The sequence below is a fragment of the Lates calcarifer genome, linkage group LG13, assembly GCF_001640805.2.
Source record: "Lates calcarifer isolate ASB-BC8 linkage group LG13, TLL_Latcal_v3, whole genome shotgun sequence".
Classification (NCBI taxonomy): Eukaryota; Metazoa; Chordata; class Actinopteri; family Centropomidae; genus Lates; species Lates calcarifer.
The window spans coordinates 25,469,936-25,481,996 of NC_066845.1; the positions used below are offsets into that span (position 1 = coordinate 25,469,936).

General features: G+C 42.1%; 1 protein-coding gene across 2 annotated transcripts in view; it reads right to left on the reverse strand.

The window, feature by feature from the left end:
• The window catches only part of fras1 (Fraser extracellular matrix complex subunit 1), a 222,655-nt gene that overhangs the window by 74,084 nt on the left and 136,510 nt on the right, over positions 1 to 12,061 (reverse strand). For both annotated transcript variants that reach the window (XR_001960653.2, XM_018673668.2), the window contains exons 20-25: positions 7,036 to 7,191; positions 5,257 to 5,403; positions 3,898 to 4,044; positions 1,859 to 1,999; positions 1,348 to 1,488; positions 1,122 to 1,262 (exon numbers count right to left, since the gene is read on the reverse strand). Coding sequence is in view for 1 of the 2 variants with exons in the window: in XM_018673668.2 (XP_018529184.1) it covers positions 1,122 to 1,262; positions 1,348 to 1,488; positions 1,859 to 1,999; positions 3,898 to 4,044; positions 5,257 to 5,403; positions 7,036 to 7,191 (873 nt within the window). In the remaining variant the exon portion in view is untranslated. The remainder of the gene's footprint in view (positions 1 to 1,121; positions 1,263 to 1,347; positions 1,489 to 1,858; positions 2,000 to 3,897; positions 4,045 to 5,256; positions 5,404 to 7,035; positions 7,192 to 12,061) is intronic.

Here is a 12,061-nt window from a genome sequence, read left to right on the forward strand (position 1 = left end):
CCAGGAAACTCCTAATGTCAGACACTTAATGTGAGCAATTTGTTCTCCCAAATTTCTAACATAGGAATTAAAAATCTGCCACCACCGTCGCTCCTGCTGGAAGAGGAGCCAAAGAGCGGAAATACACTCTTACTACTTTCACTGGACTTTAATGATTATATTTTTGGCACTTGAGCCTCACAAATTAGAATATAATGGACTCACAGAGAATCATCACAAACTGATGTTCTGCAACTGCTGAACATGAAAGCAGTCACTTGTTTGCTGTCACATATAAAAAATGTCCTTCTACGTGTTTGTCAGCTTGTTTTTTTTTTGCTGCTACACAAAAAACAAAGAAACAAAAAACAACCTTTTATCAGTCATAATCATTAACTAGACATATCAAAGCAACAGAAAACTCAAAACTCAAACTTTTCAGCCTTTTTCTGTTGTTCTTAACATTTTCAGCTTTGTTCACTGATTCAAAGCTGATTTTACCTACAGATTTAAAAAAAACACACTTACTCAGTCACACACTCTCAGGTTGTGTATTAACTTCCCCACTGGTTAACCAGCCTGTTGCCTAGCAACAAGCCATGTGGGTTTGTTTTCATGTGACGTCTGGAGGTCATGTGCATTATTCATGAGGCGAGTGTCGATTTGATTTGCATGTCATGAAAATGGCCCCGTCATCGTGATGTTTTGAAATTCACACTGCGTGGTGAATTTTAATACTTGTGTTGTTTTTTCGTGCGACCTCAGATGTTCTGGACAGCACGACATGAATACGATATTTATCTCCGAATGAAAAATAAACTGTAGAGCAAGTTTTTTAAAGCTGTAATCGAACCTGCAAACATTCTGAGCTACAGCCACATGAAACTGACACTGACACTCTTTCAAAATAAAGACTGATAAGCTAAATAATTACAGCACAAAGCTATGATTACTCCCATAAATATCTGTCTTTTTGTGCCTGTGGATAGGAGCACTGACAATGTTTAGAATCATGAGAGCAGACAGTTCTGAAAGCCAGAAAATGTCAGTATTGACGGCGTAACTGCTGAGTCAAAGATATCGATCAGCTCTTAACTCCTCTGACCCTCTGTTGGCTACTGGAGACGTCATGTTGTTATTACCGTGGCAGGCTCTGGTCTTCTGGTCGGCGTAGTATCCGTGTCCACAGTCCGGGGTGCAGTATCCCTCCATGAGGTAGGTTTGGTCACGACAAGCTCGGCAGCGTCCGACCCCGTCGCACAGCGTGCAGTCAGACGAACAAGCTAACGAAGACACAGATCAGTCAGGATGTTCTGAAAGCTTGTAAACCTTTTTCCTCATCTTTTCAATCAAAGCTTTAACTCTTACGTTTGCAGACTTGAGAGGAGGCGTCCAGGAAGTAGTTTCTGCCACATTCGAGCACGCACTGACCCTGCAGGGTGGCGTACGGAGGCTGGCACCGCTGGCACCGTCCGGGACCTCGACACTCGACGCAGTGCTCATCACAGCCTGGCGGAGACAGACACACACCGAGAGCATTTAACATTTAATATGAGCATAAATTTAGATATGATAATCCTGTTTAGCTACATCTGTACCAACTGATATGAAGTTGTTGCTTCAAACAAAAGAACTTTGACGTAAAAGGTTAAAATGAACTTTTAATTCATTTCTAGTTTTCTGTGCATTATATTTGCATTTTAATCACAAAGGTTTGGCATTTAGGAGAATAATAAACATGAGCTGTAATAATGATCAGTTTTCAGACGTCTTTTAATAAGAAATAGACGCTTAAAAAAGCAGCTTCAAGTGGTGCAGCTACGATAGCACCAGCTGCACATGCTGTGGGTGAAGGTTATCTGCTTTTTGATGGACTGACCGAGGCATCTGTCTCCGTCCTGATAGGAGCCGGGGGAGCACCCCTGGGCGCACACGCCATCCTGCAACACGTATCCGTCCATGCACTGCAGGCAGTCTGTCCGCAGAGGGCCTTTACAGGCGTTACAGCTCCAGTCGCACTCTGGAAACAGCAGGAGGAGGAGGAGGAGGAGGAGGAGGAGGAGGTGTGTGTAGGGACATTGGGATTAGAAGTGAGGGGAGAGCAGAAGGTGAGAGAAAAAAACAGATTAATAAATTCTTTTTCAGCAGGGGATTTATTTTAAACCCATTTGTGTTTTTTTCTCTCTCTATTCACCTGCACATCTGTTGTGTTTGTGCTGCGCTCCATTAATATTGGCGAGAAAATTGAACACAATTAGGACAAATAAAACACTCTGTTTGTGTGAGCACCCACTGCAGGCTTGTATTAACATTTCTGTGGGACACATTTTGCAAAGAGGAGATGATTTACCGTCGTATTTTAAACCAGGAGGTGATTATTTTACAGAGAATACACTGTTCTAATGCTGAACATATCATTATAACACTGACATGAACAAAGGGTCTGCAGCCCTGCTCACAGCTCGCCAGAGTTTGTTAAATGTCTTTGTTAATTTATATAAAAAGGGTTTAAGAGGAAACTGCTGTAGCAGACAATCAGAAGGTCAACACCAATTAGGGATTAGAGATGGGTATAATCAATCAGTGATTGATCAGTGATTGCTAGCTTGTAAATATTGTGATACCGGTTTTGTGTCTCGGTTTGACTCCACTGCCTTTAAAAGTGCCTCAGATCTTTTTAGTTTCGCTTTCTGTTAGTTCAACTTTGGTCAAATAATCTCATACATGAGAAGCAGCTTTACGTCGTAAAGTTCATCTTTTTACCTACTACCCTTTCATTTTTTATGTGGCAGAAAACAGGAGCTTTCCACAGGATCCAAAGAGAGCCAAGAGGTAAATTAGGGGTTCCTCATTAGGAAAACATCACTGATAAACTGAAGTGGATGTAGGTTATTGGTAGAAGTGCTGATGGGTTCATAAGAGATACTCTCAGGGAACTTTGAAAGTTCCCCAGTGGCTGCGAACTGAAAGCTCCAAGAGGTTCCTCAAAGCCCTTTTAGTTTTCAGGGAGCAGCTAGCAGCGCTGCTTTCTAATTCTCTGGGTTCATCAAAGGTTCAGTGGATTATCCAGGTGCTGGCTGGAGGGGGGAGAGGGGTGAGGAGGGGTGAGGAGGGGGGATAAAAACAGCATCAGCAGCAGAGTGGGCTGGCTAAAACCACCTGTCAAGATGGGAGGCACTGCTGTGCTGCCTCACAGGAAACCTAACTCTAGCTGCTAGCTGCTAGCTTAGCCGCTAATCCTGTAATAGACATGGAGAGGTGGAGGTTCCACCTCAGGGGCCGGCTCCTTTGGGCCCCTGATAACTGAAAAAATCTCATTACGCTGCACCAAATCGCTGATAATGGGATGTCTACGAGGTGACGTTTGTGGGAAGTAAGCTCTACATGGAATGGCTTTCTGTGAAGTAGAGTGGATATCTGCGCTAAGCAGGCGTGACAACACCGGCTGTTTACATCCTCCACTCCAAACCCCATGTACTCAGATAAGCACAAAGGAAAAATGGAAGCAAAAACATATTTTCACACGTCTTATTTGCGAGTTAGAGAATAAAACAGAGTCAGATTCAGCCTGACAGCGTGTGGTCTGGGCTGGTTAGTGAGTAATTAAATATATGGACAGAGTTATTGTATGCACGATGAACAAAAAGACAAGTTATTCAGTCAGGATGTGGATCCTCTGAGGCTCATTCATCACCTCCTCTACGCTCAGGAAGATGTAATAGTGCACACACAATGTTTAAGATTTGCATATCTGGTCCCACAGTTTATAACATGATCGATGGACCCCATAAACCCAGTGTAGCACTCTGCACTACATGCAATATGGATGGAGAGTAATTTATGAATATCATAATAGGCGGACTAAGTATCCTCGTTGTTAATCTGGTGTTCCCCCCCTCACGGAGGACGGCGGCGTACCTCTGCAGGCGCGGGTGGTGGCGTTGAGGTAGTACTGATGGGCGCAGCTGTCGTACTGGCACTCCCCGAACAGCAGCACCTTGGTCGGGTCGAGGCAGGACGTGCACACTCCCGCCATGTCGCACGTCAGGCACTGGCTGTCGCACGCTGGTGAAAACAGAGAGGGTCGACAACGAGGGTCAGGGTGGACGCGAGGTCGGAGGGGAGAGGATGATAATGACACCAAAGACTGGCTGGATGTGGCTTTGTGGTTCGATCACATTTCAGAGATGTTCTCTTGTGCATCGTTACACAGCTTTGGAAATCAGCTCTCTGGGCTACAGGATTCAACATCATATAAAACAAGGACGTGACATCTCAACTTATTTAAAGGAACAAGGACAAAAAATTGCAGATTTTTAGTGCAGAATTTAAAAACATTCTCACTATTTGCTCTTTAACTGCTGCACTTGCTTGAATGAAAAGCACATGTATCCCATGATTCTCTGTCACTAGCTTCGTTTTGATGAAGAGGACAGAGCAGCCTTGGTAGAAGTGAGCACTTTATGAGACCTTTTTAGTCACTAAAGCAGCTACGAGTGTTTTAAAAAGGATTTCAAGGCAACCTGCAGAAGTATAATCCAACAATACAGAGAGATGCTGCTTCAGCTGTGGGTACTTCAGTAAGAAACACTGCTTCTGTAAAGTACAGACGTTCACCTCGTCTAAATCCGTTAGGATCAACTGCCACCTCATGAAGGGCGACGCAAACAGCTCGTCCACATCAAAATAAGTCAACTACTACCAACTTTGTTTTTGCTGCTGACAGGCTCAGACTGTTATTATAATCATCTGAGTCAGGCTGTTTTATTCACCAGAAACATCACTTTTTATCTCAACCAGACTCCACTGACAAAAACAGAGATTTAACCGAGCAGAAGACAGGAGCTGCTGAAACACCGCTGATTCAGTCTGTCAGTTTGTTAAATTACCATGTGGTACTTTTACTCATGTAGATAATCTGGATACTTCTTCCACCACTGAAAGTCACACAGTAACACAAACACACTAACAGATGGAGGCAGTGGTATTCCAACAGCTCCTGTGTTCTGCTCTGTAAAATCCCTGTTTTTGTCAATGGAGTCTGGTACTGATTGATACACTGTTCTTGATCAATAATGCACCAATTCTAAAGAGTTTTGTTTCTGTTTTGTTCTAAAATACCAGAGTTATCTTTTCAGCTGTCAACATATTTTATACGTCAAACAACAGACTATGTATTTAGTATATTTTCGCCTGCACATTTCGCCTGTGAGGTTTTGTTTTGTAACGTCTCGTGTTCTTTTATCGGCTGAGATGCGGCAGCTCTAACCCACTTACCCTGACAGATCCTGTGGCCGTTGTCATAGTAACCGACGGGACATCTGGGAGCGCAGAGACCCGACGGAAGCAGGACGCTGTCGGCGGGACAGGAAGTGCAGGACAGAGGCCCCGCCCCACTGCAGGCCTCACATGACAGATGGCATCCTGGGAGAAAAAGGAAGTAAATTTAAGACAGAGAGCATGTGGATTATGGAAGCATTATATAATATATGTACAGTATTAAGTCAGTAGAGTGGTTGTGAAATGTTGAAACTCTTAGAAAAGTTGGATGACTAAAAGCTGCTTGATAAAAAAAAGAAGCAGCGGCAGCATGCAAAATTCTGATTAAAGCCATATTCTCGAGTTTTAAAATACATATTCATAAGCCTCACTAATCACTATCAAGGGCCTAATCATTCTCAGATTGCTCTGCTCCTCACACTCCACCACCATCACACACTGCAGAGCCTCTCATAATTATCATCAACACCAGAAAAAGGGGGTAACTTTATTTTTCACTTCACTTTATTTTCAGGAGGAGCGAGGTTTTGTATCAAAAATGCAGTTTGGTTGCGCGTAGCTACAGCGACGGACGACGACGGATGTTTTATTGTACGTATGAAGGCGCCTGTTGTTGGTTTTTATTTTTTCTTTAATGAGACTCTGGGGTTTTTTGCTCTCACAGCCTGAAGCTTCCTGTTCACACTCTGAATTTAAATGTGTGTGTGTGCAGAGTCGCAGCAGCAGCTCAGACTCCACACTGAGCTGCCACAGGGTGAGGAGGGTGAGGAGGGTGAGGAGGGTGATTAGCAGGTAGATGAGGATGATACTGAAGATGTGACTCCTGAGGATGATTTAATGATTACGGGGGGTAATGAGGAGGAGGATGACAAAATGATGAAGATACGAATGATGGTGATAAGAGACGATCAAGATGATGAGCAGGATGACGGAGAGGATGATGATGATGAGACTGAGGAGGATAAGGATGATGAGGAAGATGACAATGACGAAGAGGAGGAGGATTAATATCCTGGGTGATGAGGAAAATGATGAGGAGGATATTTATGACGAAGATAAGGAGGATGAGGATGATAGGGAGCATGTTGAGGATGAGGAGGAGGAGACTGAGACGCTGGGGATGATGATGATGATGACAATCATTATGAAGAGGGCAAGGAAAGGTGACAATGATTATTTTGAGGGGTGTGATGTGTCATGACGAGTATCGAATAATCAGGTTGAGAGTAATAATGAGGAGAATCAGGAAGAGGAAAAGGATCGTGGTAATGAGGATGATGATGGTATTACTAATAATAATCCCTGTAATGATGCCTATAGGGTTAATGATGGTGATATTCTATTTAATTCAATGATAAACAGAACAAAGTTTTCACTGTTTTTGTTGCCCAGTTTTCTCAAACATTTCAAATCCCCTAAATCCTAAAATCTCGGCCACAATCTACAGCCGAGCTGGGAGGAAATTCCTCCTATAGCCTGTGACTGTATACACTGAAATCGATTTCCACAGCAAAATAAAAAAGAGCAAACCTCAGACTACATAGTTATTCATGAAGCAGAATGTTTCTTTTAAATATCAGTTGCTGTCAGGTGAAGAGGGTCAAGAAAAACCTCCTACCAGGTCAAGAAATGACCCCTGTTTTAAAGATCTCTGTAAATAAAACATTGCAGTTTTAATGGGATTTTCCTCAAGTCGTTTTACATTCAGGACAACTACAGCCCCGACCTTTGACCTTGTTGTGTACTGTATAAAGGCAGACGAGCAGAAATCCTTACTGAGGCAGGCTCCATGCCAGCTGTAGTGGCCGTGAGGACAGTGAGAGACGCAGTGATCGCCCAGCAGCCACGTCCTCGGCGTTTTACACCACAGACACACACTGCCGACGCCCGTCTGGAGGTCTGCTGTGCAGCGCTGGCAGTCTGAACTACACTCTGCAGGAAGGACACACACAGAGGAAATAAGGATTATAAGTCATATATCAAAATACTGTGCACAGATGAACATATATCACACTTGTTAACACACTGCTTGTTTCAGATTCCTTTTAAAAGCTGTAAAGGGCTTTAAAACTGCTACAGAAACTCATTTAATTTAAAACAGGGTTATCACATGAAGTTAAATTTCAAATTAAAGGACCTTTAGAGGCTTTGTAAGGACTTTTCTTGGTAGTCTAAGTGCTAGAGTTGAAGGCAGCTGAACTTCTTGTAGGTTTCTTGAAGACGTTTCACCTCTCATCCGAAAGAGTTCCTTAGTTCTAGAGACTGGTTGGGGAGTCCCAGGTGTTTAACCTCTTGGAGGTGGTCCTGAGAGTCGTTAACCCACCCTGACGTCATGGGAGTCGTTAGGATCACGTGTCTTAAGGTGTGAACAGGGGTTACATCGCCTGGGTAAGGATCTCAACACTGCTGTGGTTGATAAAGAGGTTATTTATGTCCATTTCCTTTCGGATGAAAGGTGAAACATCTTCAAGAAACCTAAAAGAAGTCCAGCTGCCTTCAACTCTACCACTTAAGACTTTTCGACAAAATTATTTCTAGCTAATGCCTCAGTGGTCCAAATCAAAGACAGAAAAATCCTGATCTTCGCTGTTTTTTGATGGGTTAACCTTAGGACAGAGACAGGACCAGAGAGCTAACGAATTAATCCATGTTTGTTGTTGTAATATCTGAACAACAAACTTTACTCCCAGAGGAGAGGCCTGGGTTCAGGTCAGGACCGGCGGAACCAGCGATTGAACCACTGATCTTCCGATTAGTGGACGACCCGCTCTACCTCCTGAGCCACAACCGCCCCTGGGAAATTAAAGGTTTTACTGGACAAACCAAAGAGCAGAATGGATTTTCACAAACATCTGGATGTGGACTGCAGTTTTTTGGGGGTGCACTTTAAACACCTCAGTTGTTAACATAGATTTTCCTGCCTCCTTGCTACCTTCCCTCGTCTATATTCTGCTGCTGTTGTAATGATGCAAATTTCTCCCTGTGGGATTAATAAAGTTCACCTTATCTTATCCTAATTACTAAAGAATGACAAGTCCATGAAAGTAAGATTTTAATGAGAATGTCTAGTGTAGAAATACTAGAGTTTTGTAATAACATGCACTAATCAAACCCAACTAATTACTCTTCTGTGAGAAAGATAATTGGAAAAGTAAAGAAATTCTGACACCGAGCTGAAAGAGGAGATGATGCATGATGTCTGTCTGCTATCTTTTCTCAATGTCTGTCTCTTTTACACTTGTGAACAACATCCTTTACCTCCCCAGCTACCCATCCAGCATCAGGGCAGAGATTAGCAGAACAATAAAGAACTACTCTGTGGAGTTTTATCTGATGGTATCTGGGTCGTGTATAGCTGGCACAGGGGTGTGTACCTTAAAAGTTATCAGTCCATACTAAGATAACTATCTACAGTGGGGAAGAGCTGGGCTCTGCAGGTGAGGAGTTGTGTGTCGGCCAGGTGAGGAGAACAGATAAGGAGGTGGGGGTGTTCGAAAGAAAAGAGGCATTAAAAACTAGGGAAGTACTTGCCTTTCTTTGTGTAGGATTAACATAAATGAGAAAAGACTGAGGTGAAAGCTGGTGGATATCAAACAAGATCTGGATTTAATCAGAAAATGCGACAGGTGATCTTTCTAGATTTTTGTTAGATCCCTCTAAAAAAACAGAGGAAGACTTGGAAGAGGTATTTTAATAGTCAAACAGAAGATTTAAAAATTAATTTGAAAGGAAGATTAAATTAAAATAATGTAATATCTGCACTGGGAAGAAGTGTCCATGGGATAAACACCAAAACACAGGAAGGAAATAAACTCCTGCTACTTTCTATTCTTATCTGACATAAACTAAAAAGAGGAGGTGTGTTTTTGTTTTTTATCTCTTTCTTCTGGCAACACAGGCATGTTATATTTAACTCCATACCCTGGATACATGTTTCTATTCATACTCTGTCCTTTCTTTAGACTAGTACTTTTTCCCAGTGTATCATTTTCTATTTAAAAAAAACAATTGCTGCAGGTTTAGAAGTTTTTAAAAGATGATACTCCCTCTGCTTCCACCGGCAGAGTCAGTCTCGTGGCCCTGAGGGCAAAAAAATCCTGTTTACCTTCAGCCTCACTCAAATCTTAAAAAGTGAGGAAAGTGTGTGGTTTTAATCAGCAAGTGAACTGATGAGGGAAAATCCTGACAAGTAATGACTATATTTCCATATATTATATCAAGTTTTTAGCTCTGTGTGTGTTTACTTCTGGACTAAACGCGACTGAAAAGCAGTGAGTTCTGGCTCAAGAGACGAGAAAATGAGAAACTGGAGAGTACATGACAATATCCACTTATACAAGGTTATTTCAGAGATTCATTGGGTTGGGTTGTAATTTCTTTATTTCTTTCTTTTAAAGTCCTCGGTAAATTTTCAACTGGAAGGATAGGTCTTCGCAAAATGACATGTCACACTGATTTCCTGGAAAAGTGCACTAGTGCCGCACGATTCTAGAAAAAATCATGATTTTAGAAATGAGATTCTTTCTTATGATTTTTTCAGTGTGTTTATTGCACTTTATTTTCCAGATACATGAGGAAAGGGAGAAGAAAGTATAATGGAGCCTGATATAAGACATCAACATCAACTTTCACAACAAAAACGTAATGCTCCTGTTTTCAACTTTCAACTAGCACTGCACATAAAATCGCTAACATTTAAGGTGATAGTGTACAGATATGCTGTGTTACCAGTCAGTGCCAAACACTGCTCAGTGTGTGATCCTGACTTATGTTTTCTGCTTCTGCTGCTCTGAATCATGTGTTAACAGTGCATTGGGAGAAGACAGGTAGATCCTGATCTGTGATGTTACGCCTCCTGCTGCTCCCACGATCCTGCTCAACAGCTGTTCTTACATTTAAACTTTATTAGTGTTACTGGTAATCTTATTGCTATTACTCTTACTAATATAATTATCATTATTTGTATGGCTATCATTAGCACTATTAATATTACTCCTTCTTTCTCAACCAAACCAGTTGAGGCAGACGGCCGCCCACCCAAACTTTCTGAAGCCCCCTCATACGTACAGTGCCTCACGATAACATCTGTTGTTATTTGGCACTATATAAATGTCACACTGATGTGGTGATATTTTGTGGGGTTAAAGATAAAGAACTTCTGGTAATATAGCAGACTTTTCCATCAGGACAGACCTAAATAAAATATCTACTACAGTGTAAACGTTTTTTAATTTAATGGAGAAATGTTTTGATCTCTCTCAATGTGTCTGACAGCTATTTTTGTCTGCTGGTGTATTCGTGAATAGATGACATTTTAATTCAGACGAGTGAGATTATTCCTGCCTCCAGAGCAGCTTTACAGAACTTCAAACTCAAATCTCCTGAACGTGGCATCTGCCCAGGTGAGTCACACGCTCCTTCTGAAGCGGAGCCAATATCAACAGAGTAAAAGAAGAAGACGAAGAAGAAGAAAAAAAGAGCTTCCTCTCTGTCATCTCGCATCCACACCTTTCATACCACATCACTTTACAACAAAACACGTATCAGCATTCCTCTCCTGCCAACACTCTGCAGGCGATCCGGCTCCAGGGGCTAAACAAATGGCTCCACAGCAGAGATAAGATAACTCAGGCGTCAGGTGTTATTGACTGTGCAGACTAAAACTGAATATAAAACTAAAATGGTATTGATTTGGGTCCTCTGAGTCCTTTTTTATGGCGTAGTTACCATTTTTGAAGCACATAAAAAGGTATGCTGGAGTTATAAATGCATGGCGCGCTGGCTGTATGAGCGTATTCTCCTGTGGGCCAGATTTACACCAGACATTATCCTATATGATGCTTTTTTTTTTCTTCCCTCCTCTCTGCATCTCCTGCAGTATGCAGAGCAAGGGAGAGCAGTCTTTAACGAGAGCAAATCAAAACTCTAATGTCTCTCAATTAGTTGCTTCCTTACGACTCTGCGCAGTTGAAAACAGAATAAAACATGTTTCTCTGAGCGGTTTCTCTCAGGGACAGAGCCCGAGTGCAGCAGCAGCAGCAGCAGTTCAAGAAAGCGAGAGGAACAAAAGTGGGACATCATCTTTATTTGAAGTTGCAGGCGTTAAGAAAAGACGAAGCGCTGCAAAGAGAGAGAGAAGCTGTGTGGTCCTCTGACGCTGACTTCGCCCTGTCTAGACATGTCGCCCCAACAAAGAATGGATTTACAGATGCAGCTATTAAAGAAGCCCTACTTTTCTTTCTTCGTGCTCAGCTCTGAGTCATTGTTGGCTCAGTCCCCCCTCCCCCCAAAAAAAAAAAAAACTGGAAAAAGTTCTGCTCTTCTTTCAGATGTCAGAATTAGGAGGAGGATGGTGGCCCGGAAACTGGTTGGGAGACACTTTTATTTCTTGTAGTAAATTATTCTAACTTAGCTCCACTGCGTCGCTCAAACAAAGGCCTGAATTCATGCATCTATATGTGAGAACAGATCTTATTTAGAAAGTTCTCTCACATCACATACACTTTCTTTGTTCTCTTCACAGTCAGCACGAGTTGAAAGGGAATTTCCACAAGCTTGTTTTTTATGTTCTATTAATTTTCTTCTTCTATTATATAATTTGGATGAAAGAAATGTCTGCAGGGTAGATGAAAGATAAATGCACTGGGATCTTTTTACAATGCTAACCACTGTAAATATTAAACAAGGCCTCCATGAGTGAGTTCAAACGCTCCTCATCAGGGTCACTTTGAAACGCTGCCGCCTGTGTTACTAAAAATAAATCATACAGATCTGTGCAGAGCTTGTAAGTTAGAGTAAATAT